The 26,968-nt window shown below is 57.3% G+C and overlaps 1 protein-coding gene across 12 annotated transcripts; it reads left to right on the top strand.

Moving 5' to 3' along the window:
- The first annotated feature begins 3,471 nt into the window (after window positions 1-3,471).
- Window positions 3,472-26,968, top strand: Cacna1h (calcium voltage-gated channel subunit alpha1 H). 12 transcript variants are annotated; one of them, XM_057776620.1, is made up of 35 exons: window positions 3,472-3,577; window positions 3,659-3,792; window positions 3,972-4,069; window positions 5,779-5,938; window positions 7,152-7,467; window positions 7,589-7,681; window positions 8,610-9,399; window positions 9,727-10,166; window positions 11,794-11,945; window positions 12,524-12,709; window positions 13,155-13,272; window positions 13,411-13,566; window positions 13,751-13,841; window positions 14,327-14,535; window positions 15,449-15,874; window positions 16,351-16,451; window positions 16,597-16,720; window positions 16,801-16,869; window positions 16,962-17,146; window positions 17,354-17,480; window positions 17,670-17,795; window positions 17,897-17,986; window positions 18,185-18,377; window positions 18,712-18,729; window positions 19,903-20,054; window positions 20,570-20,679; window positions 20,838-20,971; window positions 21,204-21,278; window positions 22,358-22,432; window positions 23,380-23,501; window positions 23,592-23,837; window positions 23,918-24,101; window positions 24,248-24,408; window positions 24,813-24,914; window positions 25,095-26,968. In XM_057776620.1, the coding sequence occupies exons 1-35, from the start codon at window positions 3,485-3,487 to the stop codon at window positions 26,142-26,144; spliced, it is 6,906 nt and encodes a 2,301-aa protein (XP_057632603.1). In that variant the 5' UTR covers window positions 3,472-3,484; the 3' UTR covers window positions 26,145-26,968. The 12 variants fall into 12 exon arrangements, with proteins under 12 accessions (XP_057632603.1, XP_057632605.1, XP_057632607.1 ...); XM_057776622.1 differs by lacking the exon at window positions 18,712-18,729; XM_057776624.1 differs by lacking the exon at window positions 18,712-18,729 and having other exon boundaries at window positions 18,185-18,401; window positions 23,918-24,086; window positions 24,326-24,408.

The following is a 26,968-nucleotide window of genomic DNA, read 5'->3' as shown; positions in this document are numbered from 1 at the left end:
GAATCGAAGTGTTGTGACTGATGAAACTGAACCCCGAAAAGGGGCGGTTGCAATAGAATCGCGACAGATTTCCCATCCTCCGACTCTAAATGTGAGTCACTAGGGTGGGGCAAGGGGAATCCCAGGGACTCTGACGCCATCAGACATGGGAGTTGTGCCAGTCTGGGTGTTAATAAAGATTGGGGTCTGGGGGTACAGCATCACATTGGGCTTTACCATCCTCCGTCATAGGAGGATGTATTCCACTATGAGGGACTGTATTCCATATGGAGATCCAGCTGGGGCTATCTCCCATGGGGAGTCAACAGCTTGTTAAGTTAACCAAGCAAGCAGCAAGAGACGTTTACCTGCCGAGCCTCAGTGATTCCACCCCAGTCAGCAGGTTAGGTGTGGCCTCGTCTAACACATGCAGGCAAGGACCCTGTAGCTTCCTCTCCTCTGCTAGGACGAGGGAGCATGGCAAGCTACCGCCTTTCTCAGCACAGTTGTGTGCTGTGTTCTCCCACCACTTCCCTTTGAATGAGGAAGGGTCACCTGCTCCAGTGAGGGCCACTCTCCCGGGTTCGCACCCCTTCCCCAGCCCAGCCAGCCCAGCCTGTTGCTCACCCTGGATGGGCCCCAGGTGGGACAGCAGCTTCAGCACCACGGACAGCAACCGCCATTAGTGCCTTGCATCTGCTGTCCTCTTCACTCAGGTCCACATAAGGCTGCTTCGGGGGCCCTGGAGGCCACCCAGCTGTGGATTGAGGACCCTTCTGTGGACTCTTATCATGAGCCCAGTGTGGGATTACTGTACAGGTGAAGAGAGGGGGATCTCGCTATGGGGGTAGCCTTGTATCCCATGTCCCCCAGGGAGGCTGTGTCCATAGCAGGCAGCCTGGGGACCCTAGAGACGGTTTCTTTAGCTAATGTTCTGCAGTTCCCATGGAAGGACCTTCTCTCTCCTGACTGATGACTGGGGATCCTGGCATGTGGTGTGGTGCAGAATGGGAAGTCACTTGAGCCCCTCCTACGTACACAGACTGAGAGTGGTGGCCAGGCATCAGTGGGTGTCCTTGGAGTTTGGAGTGCTGGCCGACAGGGTCCATAGGGACTGCTTTGTGCTCTCCAACCACAGGATCCTACCATCCGAGGGGCATCTCCTGGGTCCCCTTGTTCAGCTTCTCTCTTGGCCTGCTTTTCAGAACTTTGCTGCTTGCTAAATCTCAGAGCTGGGTGGGTCCTTGCCTTTTGAGTGAGACCTTGGGGGAGGGGGCAAGGAGGAACCAGATTAGTCTACTTGACTGGATTCAGGCCCTGGACTCCACCGACACCATCTCCTGTTCACATATCCGTTTGGTTTCCTCTAACCCCCATGGAAATTGATTTTAATTTGTAGACGTCAGTTCAAAGCCTGCAGAAATTTTAATTAAACCCAGAAAATCTATCTGTTGTAATTAAGCCTCTGGAAGTCACCCGGCTCCACGTGATATGACCAGTTGGTGCTGCCTGTCCTTAGCTGCCCACAGAACATGACCAGGGGGCAGTGTGACATGTGAGGTGTGTCCTTGCTGTTGTAGGAAGCTGGACTATTCTCTGCTTAGGCAGTCCCAGGTCCAGGACCTGATCTACTTCCCCACCAGGTTAGGGGTCTTGGCAGGCCCCCTGCAAGTGTCCCCTGCTCCATAGATGTGCCCAGGCCTGCCTCTTGTCCAGAGGCAACAGTCACTCAGGGAGGCCATACTCCAACCTTGGTGTTAGTCTTGGCAGTAGCTGTATGTGAAGGTAACAGCTGGGGGCCTGGGGTTACACAGTAGGTGGACTATAGACCATCCAGGCAAGTCAGCTTCAGGGAATATAGTCTACCTGAGTCCTTCTTGGAGAATCTGTGAGTGGATGAATGTGTGCCGAGCCCGGGAGAAACCAAACAATGGGCAAAGAAGTCAAGAAACAGCCTTCAGTCCTGGACAGGCTTCTTGTCCTGGCTTCTGGAGTTGAGTGGGTAGGGATAGCTAGGATGAGCCTATCTCCACTGATAGCCAATCTCCCAGCTGAGGGAGGTGCAGTTGCTTCCTCCATTGGTGTCCAGCAGTCCTGGAAAGGCATGGCACCTGGTAGACTCAGAGTCTAGTCAGGCCTAGGAGCTATTTGTGTTGGTCTGGTCTGACCATATGTCCTAACGGGGACCTTTGGTGGCCAATGTAACGGGGTTCCTGTCTCCACGGCTTTGTGCTGCTTCCCTCAGCCTGTTCTCCTTAACCCAGAGCAGTGCCCTCTCACCTTGGAAGCTAGTCTACCACTGAGCCACGTGAGCGTGCCCGCTGGGACCACAGCAAGACCAGCCTGGGGGGACCAGCCCCTCACCCCCCTCGTCTGTCCGGGTGGAGAGTAGCATTGAGCGGTGTTGTGAGTGAGCTTGGCCGAGCTGGAAATTGCTGGGTGAGGGGTGTGCAGAAGCCACTTGGAGCCACAGGCTCTTAGCCAGATGTGGACAAGCACAGGGAGATGAGAACTCCGCAGATTGCGGCCCCGGAGCACGGTATCGCCTGCCGGAGGTTGGCCGATGCTGCACTAGCAGGAGGCTGATTTCTGTTTTCCGCAGCCCCATTATGGCAGAGGCGCTTGTTACTGCTGAACCCATTAAGTGTGATTATGACGCGCTCAGCAGGAGCATGTAATTACATCGGTGGCTTGGCACCGCGGTGCACACCGCCTGTGTGGGCTGGGGGGCCCAGCTCTGTGAGTGTGAGGGAGGTCAGGGTCAGGACTGCAAGAGGAGCATGCAGAGAACGGCCTAACCCCCCACCCCCACCCTCCGGCTCCCAGGTAGCCCCATGGACAGAGGGCAGTACAGCTCCCCCGTCCCCGAGAATGTTGTCTCCCAGTGTATTCTGTCCCTGTACCTCTGGCAGGTTGTTGCTTTGGCTGGTGCAGGTTCTGTGGTTTGTGGCCCCAGACCACATCAGTGCCAGCCTGTGTCCCCATACTGAGTGTTGCTTTGGGGCTTGGACACGTGCTGGTGGAGCTCTGTGATACTGCCTTCGTGGGCACTTCGTTGGTCATCAAACCAGGCAGACTTAGAGGTGCAAGGACTGCTCACGGTCACCTTCAAGAGAGTCGGTCTCTCCTGCCACACACGTTCCTAAGCTCCTGTCCGATCAGGGCTTTCTTGCAGGCCCTGCATATTTGACCCTCACTAAGACTGCCAGACTCCAGTCTGTTTGGTGTCCTCACCTGGGCCTCATGTGTGACACTACTGGCTCAGGGCAACTTTTCCAGATCCATCTTGGTACGAGGTGGGACAGGGGATAGTGACTATCTTCCCTTGGAGAACTTGGGACTCTTGAGAGTCATAGGGGCCAGCGTGGTACCATGGCGCCATCTGGTGGTCATGTTCTGTTATTGCCTTCACTGTTGACATGAGGCTGACCCCGGCCTCAGCGGGGTTGTCTGCTGCGCACATGGCCCTTAACACACAGCCCCCAGGTGGTTCGAGCACATCAGCATGCTGGTCATCATGCTGAACTGTGTGACGCTCGGCATGTTCCGGCCCTGCGAGGATGTTGAGTGCCGCTCAGAGCGTTGCAGCATCTTGGAGGTAGGTGTCAAGGACTGTGAGGAGGACCAAGAGGGGTACCAAGTGTACCCTGCTCCTTCATCGTGACCCCTTTCCACCCAGGCCTTTGACGACTTCATCTTTGCCTTCTTCGCTGTGGAGATGGTTATCAAGATGGTGGCTTTGGGGCTGTTTGGGCAGAAGTGCTATCTGGGTGACACCTGGAACAGGCTGGACTTCTTCATTGTCATGGCGGGGTATGCGTGGGAGTCCTAGGCCTGACCTCAGGGCTGAGACCTAAGAGGGGCTAGGGTTTGACAGGTGGCCTTGCCGGGCAGGGTGCACATGTCAGTGGCCCCTGTGGGGCAGTGGGTGATGGGCTAGAAGTCACGGGCCCCTGGGGTCTTCCCCTTCCTGAACACCCTTGCTCCTCCAGCATGATGGAGTATTCTCTAGACGGACACAACGTGAGCCTCTCCGCCATCCGCACGGTGCGTGTGCTGCGGCCCCTCCGCGCCATCAATCGGGTCCCCAGTAAGTGTCACTCCTGTCTTGAGTAAGAGATCAGCCTGTGTGTCCCGCTGGCCCTGCTGCTTACCCAGACACCAGCTGACTGGGTCCCTCTAGGACAGTCCCAGTTGGGATGTGATGGAGACTCCCAGTGCCTAGCAATGGGCGCCACTCAGAGCCTTGACTTCCTCATTTGCATAGCATCTGGGGTGGGACTGGGTGCCGAGAAGGTTCCCAGCTACACCACTGTCCAGTGGAGCCTGAGGCAGGGGTGGAGCGCGTGTGAGAGGCTGGGCTTGTGGGGAGGGACACACTGCATGCTCCCACTACACGTGGAGGGAAAACGTGCAGGAAATCACGTGGTTGTACTTGGGATGTGGCCTGTCCGGATGCTGACTGGCCATCTGCCTGTGTTATCTAGGGATATAGTTTTGGTGTTTTCTTAGAAGCTAAATTCAGATGTTCAGTTTAAGGGTGGGAAGGTGCAACCCTCTTGGAGCTGTGCAAGGTGTGTATATACATGCGTGAACAGGTGTGGTTCCGGGTGCACACCCCCTTTTCATGCGTAGACAGGTGTGGTTCCAGGTCCACACCCCCTTTTCACCTGCCACTCAGCCTTCCACCTACCTGCCTGGCCTTGACTTCTGGGATCAGATCCAGTTCAAATGCTGTGTAACACTGGACATGTTACCAAGCTTCTCTGAGCCCCAGGTTCCCTTTAAAACAGTGGAGTACAGGATATATTTCCCAAGGACTGAAGTGAGTGTGAGGTGAAGGGACGCATGAGGGCACTGCCTGGAACCCTGTATGTCCCATGTACTCAACGGAGCCACAGCAGCTCCACCTGGGCAACCCGTGTGTTGGAGCAGAGATGAAACCCAGGTCCACTCCCATCCAAAATATTGAGGTTAAATGTCCAGGGAACTCTGGGATTCTTTCCTAGACAGGACCACCTGTTCCTTACAGCAACCCCAGTACCTTCAGAGCTGTCCAGCTACCTACTCTGACCCCTAGATCACATGACCTATGGCAGTGTGATCACATGACCTCGTTGGTTGCTGCCCCATGAGACAGTGTCTCTCCAATTGAAATGTTTGCACCCCATCAGCTTGGACCCCCTGTGACCCGAGGGCCCTCATTCCATGGCCACCCCCTCTCAAAACTCCGGTTCCCTTTCTAATCTCATTGTGTGACCCAATGTTCCACCTACAGCCTAGGCTGGCCCTGTGCAGATTTTGAGCTACATTCTTTTGATGACTGGGGGCCAGACCCAGGATGAGGCCACCACTGATCCACTGCCTTGATTTGTTCAAGTTCATGCACCACCCAGGACAAAGGGCTTCAGCGTTGCTCTGAGATAGGGAAACCTCCCATGTTTCCCTATAGCAGGGTCCTGCAGGTCTGCTCTTGCGTTTTTCATTGGAAATAAGGAAGCCCCTACCCACAGCCCAGCAAAGCCTCAGAACCCTGTGTGCTGGGTCCCTACAGAAGCTGCACCGGCCATCTCATTGGCCCACCCTGGGGATGCTACACAATGAGGTGGAGCAGGGACAGGTTTGCCCTGGCTATCTGGGGCTGCAACCCGACTCCCCTCTGGGGGTCCCTCAGGCCTTTCCTGTCCTGATAGACTTGGTATGGATTTGTGAGTAGCAGGCAGGGCTCGAGGGGAAGCTCCCCGAGGAGCCTCTACCAGGGCTTACAGCTGTGTTGAGCACCAGCCCTGCCTCCCTCAGGCATGCGGATCCTGGTCACTCTGCTGCTGGACACGCTGCCCATGCTTGGGAATGTCCTTCTCCTCTGCTTCTTCGTCTTCTTCATCTTCGGCATTGTTGGGGTCCAGCTCTGGGCTGGCCTGCTGCGGAACCGCTGCTTCCTGGACAGCACCTTCGTCAGGTGTGCGAGCCCCACCCGTGTCGTAAGGCTCTACCTACCTAGCCAGCCATGATCCCAAAATGTTATCTCTGGACTTTAGGCCTTCCCCTTCTGCAGGCCACACCCCCAAAGGGCTCTTCCCTCCAGGACTGTTCTGCCACACCCCAGTATGAGCCCCCCACCTCCAAGGTGTTCTATCCCTGAATACCTGTAGAGTGAACCTGGGCCCTAATTTGGTAGGTCCTAGGGTGCCCAGCTCTACTCAGAACAGGTCTAGTCCCCAGAGACAGGGTCAGTGTGGAGATGAAGACAGGCTTGGTAGTTCAGGGGCAGGTTCTAGGGGGGCTGGGGTGGAGGCTGCTTCATCTCGAACAGTTTTTCTCTGTGAGTGTATGTGAGGGTTTGATACCAGTGTCTCTAGCCCCAGAGGCCTGTCTGGGGTAGGATGCTGTGCACAGTGTCCCCAGTTGCTGCTGTCCTCTGCCCCTTGCATCTGACTGGCTCCAGGGCTTCCTGAATGTAGGGACCCATATGCCAACATGGCATTTGCTTTGTGAGAACGAGGGCGTGTCCACCCCCTTCGTCCAGGGCCCCACTCTACAGCGTTAGAAGATGGCTAACCCAAGGCTGATGACCCTCTGGGGTGTCCCTGGAAAGTGACGCTGGGAGGCACTCTGCTCCTCACTAGACCCCACTTGTGAGCTCTCTGCCTCCTCCAGCACCAGTCAGGTGTCTGAGCAGTGAGCCTCTAGGATGGATACCCACAGACCAGGGGTCTTCTGTTCCTGGGTCTCTGGGTCTCAGAGCTTCTGAGATGTTCTTGGAAAGGAATGTGGGGGCTTGGAGAGAGGAGGACAGTGGGTCCATGAGGTGGTGCCAGGGAACCTAGAGTTGAAGAGACACACTGTTGCTAGGTCCCACTCAGAAGTCACTGTTGTAGACACTGTGGGAAGGGAACGAGGGTAGGTCTCAAGGCCTTGAGATGCTTCAAGCATGGCCTGTCTGTCACTGTAGCAGCGATGATGCGGTGATCTAGGTACCACATTGTAGATCCAATACCTCTTCCTTCATCATCTCGAGTCCAAAGCCCAGCTGAGGGGTAGGGAGGAATTGCTCTCTTCGTGGGCATGTGGGATTCAGGCTTAGCAGCCCTGAGTGAAACTGGATGAGCGGATGGGGGAGTGGTATTCAGGCCAGGAACCCCCTAGCCATGCCTTGACCTTCTGCAACCCAGGAACAACAACCTGACCTTCCTGCGTCCATACTACCAAACAGAAGAGGGTGAGGAGAACCCTTTCATCTGTTCCTCACGCCGCGACAATGGCATGCAGAAGTGCTCGCACATCCCCAACCGTCGTGAGCTTCGTGTGCAATGCACTCTTGGCTGGGAGGCCTACGGGCAGCCACAGACTGAGGATGGGGGTGCTGGCCGCAATGCCTGCATCAACTGGAACCAGTACTACAATGTGTGCCGCTCAGGGGAATTCAACCCTCACAACGGCGCCATTAACTTTGACAACATCGGCTACGCTTGGATCGCCATCTTTCAGGTCTGTGCTAGAATAGCCTGGGGGCACCGGGGGTGTGGGATGGTGACCCCTGAGAAAGGCACCCATGCTGCCCTTGGGAGCTAGAGAACGTGGGCCCATGTCCAGCTGCCTGCCTCCTCAGGTCATCACCCTGGAGGGCTGGGTGGATATCATGTACTACGTCATGGATGCCCACTCGTTCTACAACTTCATCTACTTCATCCTGCTCATCATTGTGAGTGTGGGCGTGACCTGCTGGTGGGCAGCCTGCATTTGATGGGGGGCGGGGGAAGCCATATCCTGCCCCTTCCCCTTGTTACTTATTCTGGACCTCCTAGAGTCCCTAGGCTCAGTATGGAAGCAGCTGCTGGGATGGGTCTTGGTGGGTGGGCAGGGGCTTCTCTGCCCTTCCTGCAGCGGAAGGAAGTAGAGCGGGTGGAAGATGTATGCAGCCCCTAGATCTAAGGTGATGCCCGGAATCTTCACAACAGTTAGTCCCGTCTCTCCACATTGTGTCTGGTCCTCTTAACACAGCCTCCCCACAGCAAGCATGTGTGATCTCCTAGCCCAGCCCCCTGTAGTGAACGCGAATCTTTGGCAGACTCTCATAGCATCCATGACCCCGCATTTCTTTGGTCCATGACTCCCTGTTAACATCCATACCACACATAGCGCATCTAAAGCATCTGTGTCTCAGATTTAGTCTCCTCTTGTCCCTCAATGTCCTGTGGTTCTCAGTTAGGACATTGTTAGGTCAGCATACATTTCCAGATCTCTGCATGCACAGGAGCTGCCTACAGGGACCCAGCAGGGAAGGGATGTCACAGTTGTATTCTCAGACAGCCCGTATGGCAGGACATAGAGGAGAGCCGATAATGACCTGTGCCAGGGAGAACAGGCCATAGGGGCTGGCTGGGAAGGCCCCACAGAAGGACAGTGTGACCACAGTGGAGAGTATATTGAGGCTAAACCTGAGAAGCCCAACCAAGGGAGGTCCTTGTCTCATTATCTATCACACACTTGCAAAACACCTATTGTATGCCACCTAGTGAACGCCTGGAATAGTCCTGCTTAGAGCATTGTGACGAAGCCCCCCAGTCCCCAGAGCAGGTCCTGACTGAGCCTGCTATGGAGCGACTGGTGGTCACACACCCCTGCCACAGGTGGGCTCCTTCTTCATGATCAACCTATGTCTGGTGGTGATCGCCACGCAGTTCTCAGAGACCAAGCAGAGGGAAAACCAGCTGATGCGTGAACAGCGGGCCCGCTATCTGTCCAACGACAGCACGCTGGCCAGCTTCTCGGAGCCCGGCAGCTGCTACGAGGAGCTCCTCAAGTATGTGGGCCACATCTTCCGCAAGGTTAAGCGCCGCAGCCTGCGCCTTTACGCCCGCTGGCAGAGCCGGTGGCGTAAGAAGGTGGACCCCAGCAGCACCCTGCATGGCCAAGGCCCTGGGCGGCGGCCACGGCGGCCAGGCAGGCGCACAGCTTCCGTGCACCACCTGGTTTACCATCACCACCACCACCATCATCACCATTACCACTTCAGCCACAGTGGCCCACGCCGTCCCAGCCCAGAGCCGGGTGCCGGTGACACCAGGTTGGTCCGGGCCTGTGTGCCCCCATCGCCACCATCCCCAGGCCATGGGCCACCAGACTCTGAGTCTGTGCACAGTATCTATCATGCTGACTGCCATGTGGAGGGGCCACAGGAGAGAGCCCGGGTGGCCCGCTCCATAGCCACTGCTGCCAGTCTCAAGCTGGCCTCAGGTCTGGGCACCATGAACTACCCCACCATCCTGCCTTCAGGAACAGTCAACAGCAAAGGTGCCACCAGCCCACGCTTCAAGGGGCTCCGGGGTGCCGGAACCCCGGGTCCTGCAGCTCGAAGTCCTCAGAGCCTGGGCAGCCCCAGCCCCTACGAGAAGATCCAGCATGTGGTTGGGGAACAAGGTGAGGACCCAGCCCCACTGTGTAAAGCAATGGGCAGGGGGCGGGGGGAGCTACCCAGGCAAGGCAAGTCCTTGGTCTCAAGTGTTCTGGGCCCACATCCCATTTGCTCCTGCCTGGCCCCAGGAGGAGGCCATTTTTGTGTCCTTGCCACCACTATGAAAAACTTAGGGTCCACAGACTGTCCCCTTTCTTTATGAAAAAACTAAAATGGTTGTGTAGAAGGGGGATGAAGGTCAGAATCTGTGGGTGTCGGGGCCTTGTGTGCTGCTGCTGCGGCTGCAGCTGTTGCTGCAATAGCCTAACCACACCTATGTCTTGGCATCACAGGACTAGGCCGAGCCCCCAGCCACCTGTCGGGCCTGAGCGTGCCCTGCCCCCTGCCCAGCCCCCAGGCGGGCACGCTGACCTGTGAGCTGAAGAGCTGCCCATATTGTGCCAGCGCCCTGGAGGACCCTGAGTTTGACTTCAGTGGCTCAGAGAGTGGAGACTCAGATGCCCACGGAGTCTATGAGTTTACGCAGGATGTGCGACATGGGGATTGCCGGGACCCGGTGCAGCAGCCCAATGAAGTGGACACGCCAGGTCGTGGCAGTGAGAGGCGGCGGCCACCTCGGCGGCCAGCCTCAGAGCCAGGAGGGCTAGGCCGCCTCTGGGCTTCCTTCAGTGGCAAGCTGCGTCGCATCGTAGACAGCAAGTACTTCAACAGGGGCATTATGGCTGCCATCCTTGTCAACACTCTGAGCATGGGCGTTGAGTATCATGAGCAGGTGGGCTCCCTCCCCTGGGGCAAAGCAGGGTTGGGCTTGCAGGATGACAAGCACCAGTTTTAGAAGCAGAAAGCGGTCTTTGAGGGTTGGCACCAGAGCAGGGAGCTACCTAACCTGGGACTTCCATTAAGTCAGCCATTATGGCTCCTTGGACTGGGGTTCTGCCGAGTGCTGAGCACAATGCCATTGTGGCTCTAGTTGGGCAGCTCCCAGCCGTGGGAGGAATAGGTGGTTTGAGATCACCGGGGACTACCCCCAAGAGTGAGTGAGGGGTCCCCGAAGCACCGCAAGGACCTCCACCCAGCTGCCTCATCCCAAGGAGCCAGCTCTCTCCATGGAGAGGGGCTCCCAAACTTCCTCAGATTCCTGGCAGTGTCTTGGGGGACCTGAGAGACTAGAAGGGGTTAGTATCATGAGCTGGGCCTTTGAGGAGGATCAAAGGGTACCTGGGATTCCTCAGGGCCTGGATACTGCAAACCCCCTTCCTTCCTCAGCCCCAGGGACAATCACACTAGGGAAAACAAGGCCAGGCCTAGCAAGACAGGCCAGGAGTGGTTGGGGGGGCGGGGGGGTTCTTGGGAAGCCTAATCTTTTAGTGAATGGAGTGATTTCCTGGGCCTTTTACCTCTGAGCTTCTTTGATTCCTTTTTCTTGTCTTGGAGTAAGCAGAGGAAATCTACCCACTGTGGCCTTAGACAGGCTTGGGCAGGTGGTACTGGGGTGAGGATAAGTCCACTCCATCTTGAAGTTCCTATGCATGCAGGCATATGTGCAAACACTACACGTCAGGCTCACTTATGCACGTGTCTGCATGGTTGTATACACTGCACATGCGCATGAAAATCATTCATACACGTGTACTTCGCACATGCTCAAGGCTCTCACCTGTGTACATAGAGGCAAGTGCACATGCATTTGCACTGTACACACAAGATTGACCTATGAACACGGAAATCAGTTCACTTGTGGTGGGGCCAGATGCATGTGAACACACAGGTATGAGGATTTGGGCAAGTTTTCTACATATCAAGTGTCCAATACAATAACTTCATGTTCTCAAATTGTGCTAGAGAACACACCCAACCTATCCAGCATGCAGGAATGCATGCATGTGCACACATGCAGGTCATAATGGTACAGGTATAGGCAAACACGCATGCGCATATTCCTACATGGGCAGGAGCGTCTGCACACTCAATGATAAGAGACCTGCTTGGCCTGCAAAGGAAGAGGTGGGTGAGACGTAGGTACCAGTGCTGCTGTCTTGTGCATCCGTAGCCCATCCTGCACCCCCAACACAGTGTCTCAGACTATCCTGTGTTTGCAGGGCCTGCAGAGGAAGGGGAGTCTTGGGAGACTTGGCTGCATTTGTGTCCAGCTGTGATTTTTGGAAGGTCAGGATGGGAACTACCAGAGTGGAAGAGCAAGACAAATTGGCTGTCTGTCTAGAGGAGACATTCTTAGGTCCTAGTTCCTTCCCTAGGTCGTAGGCAGCTCTCCCTAAGAGCCTGAGTAGCCGTTGGTTCCTTGCATTCTTGATGCGGTGAATTTTCATTGGCTTCTGGGTACTGTGCCCCTAAAAGGGCTGGAACCCTGGTGGATCCTAACCACCTCTCCTGACCCACAGCCTGATGAGCTGACCAATGCCCTGGAGATAAGCAATATCGTGTTCACCAGCATGTTCGCCCTGGAGATGCTGCTGAAGCTGCTGGCCTGTGGCCTGCTGGGCTACATCCGGAACCCTTACAACATCTTCGACGGCATTGTGGTTGTCATCAGGTAGGACCTGTCCCTACCCACGTTAGAGCCTCTGAGAGCCTCACTTCCTAGGCACTGCAGAGAGCGAAGCCTGCCATGGCTGGAAGGCTGATGCTGGGATTCATAGCGGGCAGGATATGAGGACCCTGGTCACTCACATAATAGACCATAGGGTCTAGTCCCTACCTTGGAGCACTGTCCATGCTATACAGTTGGTCAGCCATGTCTGTAGTAGGGACCAACTTCCAGACTAACTCTGGTCCTGGGGTGGGAAGTGGCATTTGCAAGGGTAAAATAAGCACAGAATGATGGAATGCTTGAGATTGGGCCCATGTCCCTTCAAAGGAGGGTCTCGTAGCTGGGAGGAATGAGTTGAGCATACAGATGAGCCAGGCATGGAAGGCCAGGGTAGAAGACCCCGTCAGCAAGTTCCCTGACGGCTGGGGGCCAGAGCTTCCCTGAGGCCCAGGATGGGGCTACTGTAGTTCCCAGAGTACCACGTTGCAGCTGGATCTGCCCCCAGCTATGGGGTTGAAGAGAGGCTCTGGTGGCTCCCAGACTGGCCATCTTGACCCTCAGACCATCATCCCAACCTGTAGCGTCTGGGAGATCGTGGGGCAGGCGGATGGTGGCCTGTCCGTGCTCCGCACGTTCCGGCTGCTGCGGGTGCTGAAGCTGGTGCGTTTCCTGCCGGCCCTGCGGCGGCAGCTGGTGGTGCTCATGAGGACCATGGACAACGTGGCCACCTTCTGCATGCTGCTCATGCTCTTCATCTTCATCTTCAGGTGGGTGGGGCCCAAGCTCCTCCCTCGGGTAGCATTGACCTTAGGGCACTAAGCACAGTGGTGGGTGGGGCTCTGCTCTGTGGGGTCCACAGATAGAAGAGAGAAGTTGGGCCCTGGGAGTGGTGCGGGTGGGTTTCTAGCGAGGTGCCAGTCTTGCCACTTGCAGAGGGAGTGGGAGAGTGAGGCTACTGAGACCACATGTCCCTTTGCACTGTCCAAAGGCACTGTGGTGGCCTTCCGTCCATTCACCCCTTTCAAGGCCTTCTCAGCTATAGAAAAATTGTTGAACCTCAGGGTTGGCCCGTACTGCAAAAGTAGGGTGTGGTGAGGCTGGTAGTTAACTCAGGCAGAGGGGTACTGGGCCCCACCCACTCAGTACTCACCCCCCCCCAGCATCCTGGGAGGGAGTACTGGGCCCCTCCCACTCAGTGCCCATCCCCCTCAGCATCCTGGGCATGCACCTGTTTGGCTGTAAGTTCAGCCTGAAGACAGACTCTGGAGACACGGTCCCTGACCGGAAGAACTTCGACTCCCTGCTGTGGGCCATCGTCACGGTGTTCCAGGTACGGCCCCCATTGTCCCTAGGACAACCAAAGGGATTGTGGAGAACCTTGGCTCTATCCCCCCAGGGAGGCACAAGGGTCTCCTTGTGGGGCCAGACCCACCTTCAGCCCTGCAAACATGTCCCCATGTCTCTCCAGATCCTGACGCAGGAAGACTGGAACGTGGTCCTCTACAACGGCATGGCTTCCACCTCCTCCTGGGCTGCCCTTTACTTCGTGGCCCTGATGACCTTTGGGAACTACGTGCTCTTCAACCTGCTGGTAGCCATCCTGGTGGAAGGCTTCCAGGCAGAGGTAAGGGGTTCATAGGCTAGAGTCTGGGCATGGAGGCAGTCTCACCTCAGCAGACCCTCCACGCGTTCACCCTGCAGCCTCTAGGCCCCACATCTCCCTTGCGCTCCCAGGCATGTGACTTGGGCTGGGTCCAGAGGACCCTGCTGTGGGGACGTCACACTCACCTGGTGTTGCATGGTTTCAGGGGGATGCCACCAGGTCTGACACGGACGAGGATAAGACATCTACCCACTTAGAGGAAGATTTTGAGAAGCTCAGAGATCTTCAGGCCACAGGTAATGTGCTTACATGGTATAGACCAGTAGTTCTCCAGCTATGGGTCACAGCCCTTTGGGGTTACATGTCATATTTCCTGCTGTCAGATATTTACAGTTATGAAATAGCAACAAAAATAATTTTATGGGGGCTGGAGAGATGGCTCTGAGGTTAAGAGCATTGCCTGCTCTTCCAAAGGTCCTGAGTTCAATTCCCAGCAACCACATGGTGGCTCACAACCATCTGTAATGGGGTCTGGTGCCCTCTTCTGGCCTGCAGACGTACACATAGACAGAATATTGTATATAATAAATAAATAAATAAATATTTAAAAAAATAAATAATTTTATGGTTGGGGGTCACCACAACTTGAGGAACTGTATTAAAAGTTGGCATCACTAGGAAGGTTGAGAACCACTGGTGTAGACCGAGGCAGAGTTCTGGCGGGTAGATTTCTACTGCTGGGACCTCTGCAGGCTCAGACAGCCCCTTCATTCTTCCCTAGAGATGAAGATGTACTCACTGGCTGTGACCCCTAATGGGCACCTAGAGGGCCGGGGCAGCCTTCCGCCTCCTCTTATCACACACACAGCAGCTACGCCTATGCCCACTCCCAAGAGCTCCCCACACCTGGATGTGGCCCATGTTCTCCTGGACCCACAGCACAGCAGCAGTGGTCCGGTGGACCCCCAACTGGGGGACCAGAAGTCTCCGGTAAGGACCAACCCTAGCCCCTGAGATAAGGGAGGCTCCCCATAACGCCCCAGCCTGTCCGAAACTGAGGGTCGGGGCCATTCTCTTCCTGGAAGCCAGGGTGGCTCCTCCTATGAGACAAGCCTGGAGCCATGAAAGAGGAATGAATTGTGTTATGACCCCCTCCTGGTTGCATCTGGGTAAAATTACAGAAGATAAAAGCCAACCAAGCACGGCACACCAGAGAAACACGGGCTGACAAAGACATTTAAAAGCAGCATGGGAAACTCACAGGCAGGCTGGTCCAGCTCACTTCTGTTCACACCCAGCGTGCCTGGTGATGGCTTCCCATGGCTTCTGAGACCCTGAGAAGGGTCAAGTCAGGGTAAACAGAGGCAGCAGCTAGACCACGTGGAGGAACTTTGGGGCAGATCTGAGGGCAAGACTCAGGCGAGAGAAGGGAGAAGATGAGAAAATTGTGTGGTGGAGAAATCAGGAGTCCCAGGACCGAGCCACTTAACACAGCTTGCCCAGGGTCCCTGATAGATAGAGACAGGCTAGGGGAGAGTAAGGCTCAGTTCCTGTGAGACCCTGGAGCTGAGGGTGAGTCTGGAGATTGGTTGAGTTGTGTGGGAAGCTAGAGGGCCTCTGCAAATCCAAAGGCTGGTCAGAATCACTTTGCCAGGCCTGGGTGATCCTGGGCCTTTGCTCTAACCATGTCCAGCTGAGTCAGGTGTTACCTGAAAGTGCCCTGGCAGAGTCCTTGCTAGGTGGGAGAACAGCCATGGCCAGGCATACGGCAAGTGTTTTGTGGATGCCCATGGTGGCAGTTAACAGCACTATCTTGGGAGAGCCCCTCTCATCCCAGAAACTGGGGTATGAGGTGATTCTCAGGCCTGTTGTGCAAGTCTACTTACTCCCTGCCACCCCTCAGGCCAGCCTCCGCAGTTCCCCCAGTACCCCGTGGGGCCCCAACAGCGCTGGGAGCAGCCGCCGCTCCAGCTGGAACAGCCTGGGCCGCGCACCCAGTCTCAAACGCCGCAGCCAGTGTGGGGAGCGCGAGTCGCTGCTCTCCGGTGAGGGAAAGGGCAGCACGGATGACGAGGCCGAGGACGGCAGACCAGGCGTGGGAGCCCACCCGGAAGCCTCGCCGGGGCCCCGTGCCACCCCACTGAGGCGGGCCGAGTCACTGGACCACCGCAGCACCCTGGACCTATGTCACAGCCCGCGGCCCGCTGCCCTCCTACCCACCAAGTTCCACGACTGCAACGGGCAGATGGTGGCCCTGCCCAGCGAGTTCTTCCTGCGCATCGACAGCCACAAGGAGGATGCAGCCGAGTTTGATGATGATATAGAGGATGTGAGTGGGTGGAATAAGGTGGGGCATGGGCTACACGCTGAACCATTCCATCCCTCCCTGGCAGAGTGCTGACTAGACCCGTAGTTACCCCATCTCCTATCTCAGTGCGGTTCCCAGTAGAAGGGAAGGGAGTGGGTGAGCAGAGCAGGTGTCCAGTTCGTCCCATTAGAAGCCATTTGCCATTGGCGGCCAAGCCTCTCAGGGTCAGGAGCTGCCTCTATGGTTGAAGGAAAGAGGTGGTCACTACAAAAAGCAGCTCTTATTGGTTGAGGGGTAGTTCTTCAGGAGCCAATCAACTCTTCCATTCCCGTGGCCTCCCAGCATGGCCACCCTCCTATTGCCCCCTGGCGGGGCAGTGAAGTAGAGGGGTTAGGGGGTGGCAAGAAACACAGTCCTGAAGGGGGAGTGTCAGGGCAGACGCACGAGGAAGCAGCAAGAGGAGGCTGCTGTGACTCAGACTCCATCTCTATCCCCAGAGCTGCTGCTTCCGCCTACACAAAGTGCTAGAACCCTATGCGCCCCAGTGGTGTCGCAGCCGGGAGTCCTGGGCCCTGTACCTCTTCCCACCGCAGAACAGGTGAGCTGGGTTAGGGCTGCCTCCTCCTGGGAAGGTAGAGTGAGCGAGCTCAGGCTGACACACCCACGGCCAAGCACTTTACCTCAGGCAGCACAAACAGACACCAGATCTCTTGGGGGTCTTCTCACCTCGGCTACCTCCTCAGGCTACGCGTCTCCTGCCAGAAGGTCATTGCACACAAGATGTTTGACCATGTGGTCCTTGCCTTCATCTTCCTCAACTGCGTCACCATTGCCCTGGAGAGGCCGGACATTGATCCAGGCAGCACTGTGAGTCCCCGAACGCAGCTGGCCCTCTGGGTGGGGCAGGGGCAGTTGGACTTGGACTTCCCACTGGTCTCTCCCTGCAGGAGAGGGCCTTCCTCAGCGTCTCCAACTACATCTTCACAGCCATCTTCGTGGTAGAGATGATGGTGAAGGTACTGATGTCCCCTCGCCCTCAGGTCCCTGTCCTCCATCACCCTGCCCTGGGACCCTCTGGCAAGCCTGTATATGACTGTCCCTCCTTCAGGTGGTAGCCCTGGGACTGCTGTGGGGTGAGCACGCCTACCTGCAGAGCAGCTGGAATGTCTTGGATGGGCTTCTTGTCCTGGTGTCCCTGGTTGACATTATCGTGGCCATGGCCTCAGCTGGCGGTGCCAAGATCCTAGGCGTTCTGCGTGTGCTGCGCCTGCTTCGGACCCTGCGGCCTCTGAGGTGGGGGTATAGGGGGCGGGGGCCAGGGGCCACCCACATATATCCAGAAAAGACCCAGAAGCCCAGTCCCACCTCTGCCCAACTGTATGGCTTTCCAGCCACACACTCACATCACCTTAGGGCCTTTGCATGTGCCATTGCTTCTGCCCGCTAGTCGGTCACCTTCTTAGATGCACCCAACAGCATGTCCCCTCTGCCTGGGTGCAGGGTCATCAGCCGAGCTCCGGGCCTCAAGCTGGTTGTAGAGACTCTGATCTCATCGCTCAGGCCCATTGGGAACATCGTCCTCATCTGCTGCGCCTTCTTCATTATCTTTGGCATCCTCGGGGTGCAGGTGTGTGGCCCTGGCTTGTCCAGTGTCTGCCCCACCCTGGGCCTCTGCTCCCCTCTGGTGGAATGGGTCCTGTCCTCCATGGTGGGTGGTCAGCACGTCTAGTTTGGAATCCAGTCCTACTTAAGGTAGGCAGGTCTGTGGGCCAGTGATTGAGCCAGGCCCCCTGGAGTGACAGCTCCTTCCGGTCAGCTTTTTAAGGGCAAATTCTACTACTGCGAGGGCTCGGATACCAGGAACATCACCACCAAGGCCGAGTGCCACGCCGCCCACTACCGCTGGGTGAGGCGCAAGTACAACTTTGACAACCTGGGTCAGGTAGGTATGGATGTCGTACAGTGTGACTGTGGAGTTAACTGCGGGTGTGGGGGACATGGCTACAGTCCTGCCCTGCCAGTGACCCTCACCCTGCCGCATAGGCGCTGATGTCCCTGTTTGTGCTGTCGTCCAAGGATGGCTGGGTGAACATCATGTATGATGGGCTTGACGCTGTGGGCATTGACCAGCAGGTACGCAAGCCTGGGACAGCGCTCGTGGGTAACCGTGAGCAAACCCTGCAGGGACTGGGGCAGGTCATCTCAGAAACCTTCCCCAGAACTTTGGGCTGCCGTGGTGCGGTCACTTCCTCTGACCCCGCAGGCCAGTCCTGGGGAGGACTTAAGGGCAGGAAGTGGCTGGTGAGGGACCCACCTCCTTGTGTGCCGCAGCCCGTGCAGAACCACAACCCCTGGATGCTGCTGTACTTCATCTCCTTCCTGCTCATCGTCAGCTTCTTCGTGCTCAACATGTTCGTGGGCGTGGTGGTGGAGAACTTCCACAAGTGCCGCCAGCACCAGGAGGCCGAGGAGGCGCGGCGGCGCGAGGAGAAGCGGCTGCGGCGCCTGGAGAGGAGGCGCAGGAGTAAGGCGGCCCCCGAGGTGGCGGGTCGGTACCTGAACGCATGCTGTGTGGCACCCAGCTCTGGGCCTGCAGCCCCCAGCCCAGATGGTTCTGCACGTGGCCACCTTGCATGGGGGCCAGGCCTTGGAAGAGGGGCCAAATGGAGTGAGCAGCTGGGGTGCCTGCCATGACAGGATGCAGGATACCCCCATGAGGGCTCAGGAGGTAGATGGGACCCTCCCAAACCCCTCATGAACTGGAGAGACAGGACAGTGGGCCCTAGCTTGGGAGCAAGGAGGGCTTCCCCACACAGTGTCCCCACGACAACCACTCAGACATGTCCTTGTTTTTCCAGGCACTTTCCCCAACCCAGGTACCTGCCCTGCTCTGCATGCTCAGCCTGCTGCTACTGCTGCTGTTGGCTGCTGCTGCAGTGGGAAAGATGGGTGTCTTAGGCCTCCAGGGGCCACCTCAGGGTGGGGCACAAGTGCTAGGGTGCTGCCAGAGGGTGGGAGGAAGGTCAATGGCTTGCCCATCAGTGTCCATGTTGCTGCCCCTGCCCTTGCTTGGCTCTCCTCATGGCTAGCATGTACAAAGTCTGTTGTGCCCAGGGGACAAGGTCCATCCTTGTTCCCCAGGACTCGTGGCTGCCCCCTGGTGTCTCAGCTGGCTGTCGGCCTCCCTGGCTGCTTGCACGAGCTGAGCTGGCTAATGACTGCATGTTGGGCTGAGGAGCATGTGGGTCCAGGGTGGGATGGTCGCCCATCAGACCCTGCTCTTTTGGGCCTTGGCCTTCAGTCCCTGAGTGTATGGTTCTAGGCCAAGGTGGGTTCTGGGGTGCAGAGTGGCTAAAACCCTCACCAATGGAGCCCTTTAACTACACCGGGGTCCCCGAAGAGGACTGCCGCAGGCACAGCATCTAGTGTAGATAAACCTGGGGGGATGCATGTGGGGTGTGGTCCCTCAGGTGGTCTCCTGTCCTGACTTCAGCCTCAGACTCTCTGGGATGCATATCCCAGGCCACAGGTGGGCACTAGTGGCCCCTTGGAGGCCCGGAGGAGCTAAGCCTGGAGGCCAGGGATGACTTCTGTGTCGTCTCTGTCCGAGTGGGGCCTGCAGAGCCCAGGCAGGGAGATGACTGCCTTACCAGTGAAATGTCTAAACCCCAGTGTCAGCGTGTGGTTGATGAAGAGGGCAGTCCCTTCAGCCTGCTCCCCAGACTAAGCCACTGAAGAGTGGGGTCTGGGAAGGCACTTAGAAAGGGAGGCCGGGACGGCTCATCCTTCTTGGACACTGTTGGGGGTCCCAGTCCTGCTCCCTGGGTACCATGGACTCACAGGAACCTCTTGACCAGAACAGGCCTTTCTGGAAAGAATCTTCCCTCTTCCTGCCTGGGACTAATCCAGGGGCCACCCAGCCAGGCTGAGATATGTCCACACACTTAGCATTCCAAAATGAGGACGGGGCCTTGGTATGCCAAAGTGGGGCGGGATTGCCAGGCAGTCCTGTAGCATCCGGGTTGCTCAGGAGTTTCCCTTTTCCACAGAGGCCCAGCGCCGGCCCTACTATGCGGACTACTCACATACGCGCCGCTCCATCCACTCGCTGTGTACCAGCCACTACCTGGACCTCTTCATCACCTTCATCATCTGCCTCAACGTCATCACCATGTCCATGGAGCACTACAACCAGCCCAAGGTGGCGAGAGGCCGGGGTTGAACTGGAAAGAGGGGCCCCCAGCAGGGGCGGGGGGCACAGAGCTTGTGTTCCAATACAAGACTAGGGGCTAAAGCTCACCAGGGCCCTGCCTGCAAGTGTGGACACAGTTGTATGGATACCAAAGCAAGAGGGGCTGGCTAGAGATCTCAAGCCTGAGGGCCGTTGTCCTTTTCCTCACCCTCCGTGTATTTGCTGAAGGGATTCCCTCTGTCCACCTTTTCCACAGGGGTGCCTCAGGGAGTGCCTGAGGGTTCTCTGTAGCATAGCCTTCTGGTGGGAATACACTTGGCCTGAGGGAAATGCCATCTGTCCGTCAGGGCTGAGGACAGAATACCCTGGTTCCTCCCTTTCCCAAAGTCCTCAGCCTGCTCACAGGGTCATTGGGCGATGCCCTCAGGCCTGCCACGGGTGTCATGGAGTTGGCACGCAGGGAGCAAGGAGATGGGGCAGCTAGGAGCCGTGGGGCACCTCAGCCAGCTCTCCTCTGTCCCCAGTCTCTGGATGAGGCCCTCAAGTACTGCAACTATGTCTTTACCATCGTCTTCGTCTTTGAGGCTGCATTGAAGCTGGTGGCCTTTGGGTTCCGGAGGTTCTTCAAGGACAGGTGTGTGGTCTTGGAGACAGGGCAGGTCGGGGCCTCAGGTGGCCTGGGACAGGCTGCAGGTGGTAGGGAGAAGGCTCTTTTCCCTTCTGGGTGAGCTTTGGCTGAGCTGCAGCTACTCCAAGCCATGGCCACACTAAGCTTCACCCATGGCTGGCCAGGTGGAACCAGCTGGACTTGGCCATAGTCCTCCTGTCCATCATGGGCATTGCGCTGGAGGAAATTGAGATGAATGCTGCCCTGCCCATCAACCCCACCATCATCCGCATCATGCGCGTGCTTCGCATCGCCCGTGGTAGGTGGCCTCTGTGTGCCCTGTCCAGGGTCTGCTTAGGCTGTCTGTCAGTAGGAGGCCCCAGACCCAGCCAGATGGGCTACAGACAGGCTCCATCTTTAGCTAATTTCTGGGACATCTGCAGCCAGAGGGAAACCCTGGTCTGTAGATAGAAAGCGAAGGGGACTGGTGTCCAGGGTCCCCAGGGCTGTTGGGTCGGCGTGGCCCTCTTGACATTCGGCTCCTGCCCTAGTGCTGAAGCTACTGAAGATGGCCACAGGCATGCGTGCCCTGCTGGATACTGTGGTTCAAGCTCTGCCTCAGGTAGGTTGGAGTCCAGCACCCCTGAAGGCCATCACAAGCCTTCAGGGGACAGGCTTTGGGGAGGGCATGGCACATGTCCCTTGCTTGCTTGCTCTGTCCTGAGGCCAGGGTCATGCCCGAATGCTTGGCTCGACTGATCTGGAGAGGAGGCTGGAGATGGCATCCTACCTTGGCCTCAGGCTTTAGGCAAGAGCACTAGTGACTGGTGCCCACCCAGCTGGTGCACATGGGAGGTAAGGGGCCACAGCAAGACCAGCAGGGTCCGAGGTGAGCTTGCCAGTGGACAGAGGACTCCAGTGATAGCTTTTGAGCCAATTCTGACCAGAATCCTCAATTTCTGCACTTTCTGCCCTGCCCCAATCCTTTCTCTCCCCGGAATGGAGACTTACATCTGCACTGTTGAGCTTGGCTGTACCAAGCGGGAACACACTAGAGATTTGCATACGTACTCCACAGCCCAGCCTGCTGCCTGGCCACCCCTGCCCTGTGCCCATCCTCCAGCATATTCCTATCCACCTAGTTCCCTGCCCCCCTCCAGCCCTCTGTACTGTCTGCCTCCATCTTGCCTGATATGTGCTAGCCTTAGCAGTGTTTTAAGCCTCATCTGAGTGGCTTTCCACCGTGTTTACTGTCCATGGGGCCAGTGGTGGAGGCCTGGGAAATGCCTTGAATAGGGATTGGAGTGGATGCTGGAGTGTGGTGTGTGTAGAAGAGGCTGGCAGACCTCACGGGTGGTTGTATGAGAGCCCTCCTGTGTGCTCCTGTCCACTGAGCACCAACCCAGTGTGGGGACTCTGAGGTGGCCTCTCCATGTGGTAGACATGGGACCCCTCTAGGCCTTGAGGGCTAGGCAGAGGGTAGAGCAGCTCCCAGGAGCAAATGTGGGAACCATGGAGGAGCAGAGGCTAGCTTACAGAGGCATCCCGAGCCGGGACGGAGGATGGGTGATGCTCTAGGCCCAGGAAGGCCAGAGCTTAAGTGGAACTGTAGCTGGGCCCTCTCCCCAGGGCTGGGAGCAGTGGGGCAGAGCAGATCGGGCCAGAATGGGGCTGACGTTGTTCCACTTCTCTCTTGTGTAGGTAGGGAACCTTGGTCTTCTTTTCATGCTCCTGTTTTTTATCTATGCTGCCCTGGGAGTGGAGCTGTTTGGGAGGCTAGGTGAGTGTGGCCACTCTGGGCCTCTCCCAGAAGGGGATGCTGGTCCCCGGGAAGGTGGCTCTTGTGTCTTCCCCGCCCCACCTCCACGGGTTTACAGGGTGCAGGGTACTGGCCTAGACCAAGTAGTCTGTGAGCCTTCTGGTGTATCCTCAGACCGCCTGACCCCCTGTTCACCTTCACCTTGTCAGCCCAGTGCTTAAAACAGGTGCACATACTCACACCTGTGCGCACAGACATGCCCACTCAGAAGCACAACCCCGGATCTGTGGTGCACGAGACCACACTCAAGCCAGCCAAGCAGGGTCACACTCCAGGGTGAACGTGTACCCTGGAGGACGTGTACACACTAGCACATACCCACGCCTCACCATGAACATTGTCCCTAGGAAAGGTTGCCAGCAGTGTGTCTTCTGTCTTATTACCTAAGAGAAGTCTAAGACTTTATTCTGTCTGGGCTAGGGCACGTTGGGAACTGCTCAGCCCTTCCACCAGCTATGGGGATCTTCTGGGGCCCTTGCTTGACCCAGCTGGACAGAGGCCATGCAGGTTGTCACAGAATGTTTCTGCCCACCCAGACAGCTGCGTCCAGGCATGGCTCCCACTCTGTCATCGCACACATTCCCATCAAATGTGTACAAGTCATTTCTTCCCCGCCTCCAAGTCTCCCAAGACAGGTCTGGCGGCCAGGCTTGGCAGCCAGGCCTCATTGCGCCCCAGGGAGCCCCATTGCTTGGTGTATGCCAGCCATGAGAAAGGAGGCCAGGCTTAAGGCTTGAGGGTTCTTAGGAGCTGTCTGCTGAGGACAGGTCCATGCAGAACAGAGACCTGGGCTCCAGGTTCCTACCACACATGCCCCAGACAGCCCCACGTGGGATACAGTCTGCTGACCTTGTCCCAGTCCCACAGAGGCAGGGGTGCGCTGAGTGGGCCGGGACTTTTCCTTTCAGAGTGCAGCGAGGACAATCCCTGTGAGGGCCTGAGCAGGCACGCTACCTTCACCAACTTCGGCATGGCCTTCCTCACACTGTTCCGAGTGTCCACGGGGGACAACTGGAATGGGATCATGAAGGTAATTGTGGGGCTGCTCCCCGCTCCCCTCTTCCTGGCTCTGACAGGGAAGACAGCTGTGACTCTGCCTCCCCCCCCCCCCGCCCACCAGGACACTCTGCGTGAATGCGCCCGTGAGGACAAGCACTGCCTCAGCTACCTGCCTGCGCTCTCGCCTGTCTACTTCGTCACCTTCGTGCTGGTTGCCCAGTTCGTGTTGGTCAATGTGGTGGTGGCTGTGCTCATGAAACACCTGGAGGAGAGCAACAAAGAGGCCCGCGAGGATGCTGAGATGGATGCCGAGATTGAGCTGGAGATGGCTCAGGGGTCTGCAGCCCAGCCCCCGTCTGTAGCACAGGTAAGGTTTCTTAGGGGCCCGGGAGGGTCCCAGGATTTCTGGGGTGCTGCTGAGCTGACAAGCAGCTTTCCGCACCACAGGAAAGCCCGGGTACCCAGCCAGACTCTCCAAACCTCCTGGTCGTGCGCAAAGTGTCTGTGTCCAGGATGCTCTCCCTGCCCAATGACAGCTACATGTTCCGGCCCGTGGCTCCCGCCATCGTCCCACACCCTCACCCGCTGCAGGAAGTGGAGATGGAGACCTACGCTGGTAGTGACCCTTTGGGTATGGACTCTGGCAGGACAGCAGGGAAACGGGACTAGGCAGGGAGGTTGGGCAGGTGGAAAATAGGACAGCATGTCAGGGAGGGCTGGAGACAAGGTGGGGGCCAGGTCTTCAGGCCACACAGTTCAGATGCATCCCTACCCCAGGCCCAGTCACCTCTGCTCACTCACCGCCCCTGGAGCCCCGTGCCTCCTTCCAGGTACCATCAGCTGCATCCTCCCCAGCCAGGGCCAGCGATCCCCTTCGTGCCCTTTCACCCCGAGGTACACCCCGCTCTCTGAGCCTCTCACGGATCCTCTGCAGACAGGTAAGGGAAACTTTGATCCCACAGGCCTTTGGGGCTCCCCAGGGTTTCTTTTCCCCATTCGGAATGTTAGCGAGGATGAGACCCAAGAGGACGTGTGCTATATACATGTGTTTTTAGACTTGGAGTTTTCCAGCTCTGCATAGTGGGTCTCAAGTCCTCCACCAGGTCACTCCGTATAATCCAGCTGTGGTGGCAGAGCCCCTCACGGGACTCAAGTCCCTTTCTTAGGCAGAAGCCTCGGTCCCCCACAGTGGCTAATATGCCCCTATCATCCAGCCTGTCCTTTTCCTCAGTTCCCACTACCTGGCCCAAGAGCTCTTGGGAATTTCCTGTTCCTGGGGTGCAAGTTGGACTGTAGTTATATGGGGCTTGAGAATGAGGACGTGACCTGGGCCCTTTTAAAGTTCTCCAGGCCCCGGAAGACTGTCTTAGGAGCTCAGACGCCCAGGCAGAGTTCTTCTCCGTGTACCCACAGTATAGCAGATACATCCTCTGAAGTCTCAGAGGTCAGTAGGTGAGGCCAGCGTCAGGGCTGTTCACATCAACAGCTCCCAGGCCCATCCAAGAGGGTGAGAGCCTCCCTGAAGTATTACCAACTTGACCTTCCCAAGGCCCAGTGGGGAAGAAGGTGCCTGACTGCTGGGTACTGACAGGGCCTTTAACTTGGAGGTCCCATGTAATTTCAGGAGGCCATGCACACCGAGTCCCTGGAAGGTCAGGTTGATGATGCTGGAGAAGAGAACATCCCAGACCACACAGAGCCTGCCGAAAATACCTCCACAAGGCAGGTGCCTCTGGGCTCCCTGCGGTCCCCTCCCTGCTCCCCACGACCTGCCAGTGTCCGTACTCGCAAGCACACTTTCGGGCAGCGCTGCATCTCCAGCCGCCCTCCCACCTTGGGAGGAGATGAGGCGGAAGCAGCGGACCCAGCAGACGAGGAGGTCAGCCACATCACCAGCTCAGCCCACCCCTGGTCGGCCACAGAGCCCCACAGCCCGGAGGCCTCCCCAACAGCCTCCCCTGCTGCCAAAGGTGCGGTGGGCAGTGGGCGGGACCCACGCAGGTTCTGCAGTGTAGACGCTCAGAGCTTCCTGGACAAACCAGGTAGGGCAGATGTCCAGCGGTGGCCCTCTGTGGAACTGGATAGTGGAGACAGCCACCTGGAGTCCGGGGAGGGGAGGGGCCGGGCCTCAGAGCTCGAACCAGCTCTTGGTGCACGAAGGAAGAAGAAGATGAGCCCTCCCTGCATCTCCATCGAACCTCCCGCTGAGGATGAGGGCTCCTCCCGGCCGCCTGCAGCCGAAGGTGGCAACACTACCCTGAGGCGCCGAACCCCATCCTGCGAAGCTGCCCTCCACAGGGACTGCCTCGAGTTCACAGAGGGCCCAGGCGCTGGAGGGGATGCTGTTGCCAAGGGTGAGCGCTGGGGCCAGGCCTCCTGCCGGGCAGAGCACCTGACCGTCCCCAACTTTGCCTTCGAGCCTCTGGACAAGGGGGGACCTGGTGGAGACTCTTTCTTGGACAGTGACCAAAGCGTGACCACAGAACCCAGAGTTTCTTTGTCGGGGGCTATAGTGCCACTTGTTCACCATGAAACTGAACCTTCTGTGCCCTCTGGCGACCCTCCAGAGAAGGGACAAGGACTGTACCTCACTGTGCCCCAGGCCCCCTTGAAGAAACCAGGGTCTCCCCCAGCCACCCCTGCCCCAGATGACAGTGGAGATGAGCCTGTGTAGATTGGACTGCGTGTACACAGGGTTTTGGCGTTTAGGTTGGTGGCTCCCTGCAGGGTGGTAGCCCCAGTCAGGGCCATGAGTGGACCCTGGCTCAGGCCCCACTGAGGCAGAGGGACCCGGAGATACCATCCCGGGAGAGGCAGCAGACATTCAGTCTCTGCACCATGACGCAGGAGCAGCCTCGGGCCCCACGAGCCTCCCTCGTGGTGATTCAGGTTTGGGTTTTCCTGAGTTTTAACCACCACCATCTGAAGTCGTTACCAGGACCAGGTCATCAGTCTCAGGAGGAGAGGCTCTGTCCTGGGAAGGACCAGAAACTTCTCATGGGCAGGAGGGCACCGCAGCTCCATCCACGTGACACAGATTCCCATAGGGAACACATGCTTGAGCCCCTCGTGCCCCGGTGGGCAGACATCTGGTCCCGCGGCCACCACATCCAGTTATCACCTCCGTTCACGGTCTCATTCTTGTCCGTCACTCAGTGCTCTTCCTCTCACATGACCCCTCTCCCTACTCCATCCTCTTAGAAGGTCTAGAAACTTGTCAGTCGCCCTGGGAAGGGCAACACCACCGAGGAGCAATGGCCCGTGCAATAAGACGGCACAGTCCCGAATGGGCGGGGCTTCCCGTTCCGTCCCAGGCCTCGGGCCTTGACATTTATTTGCCATCGTTTGCTTTGAGTCACCTGTTTCACACATTCAGGTTAACGTTGCAATAATCAGATGCAGAAAAACTTGGCTTCCTAAGTCAAAGATAAGGGGCGGGAAGGGGCAAGGCAAAGCTGAATAAACACTAACTTATTTAAGAGATGTGTTTGGGTTGTG

The sequence above is a fragment of the Chionomys nivalis genome, chromosome 7 (genome assembly GCF_950005125.1).
Source record: "Chionomys nivalis chromosome 7, mChiNiv1.1, whole genome shotgun sequence".
In the NCBI taxonomy this organism is placed as follows: Eukaryota; Metazoa; Chordata; class Mammalia; order Rodentia; family Cricetidae; genus Chionomys; species Chionomys nivalis.
Note: the sequence above shows the minus strand (reverse complement) of the source record. Positions and strands in the feature narration are given on the sequence as shown.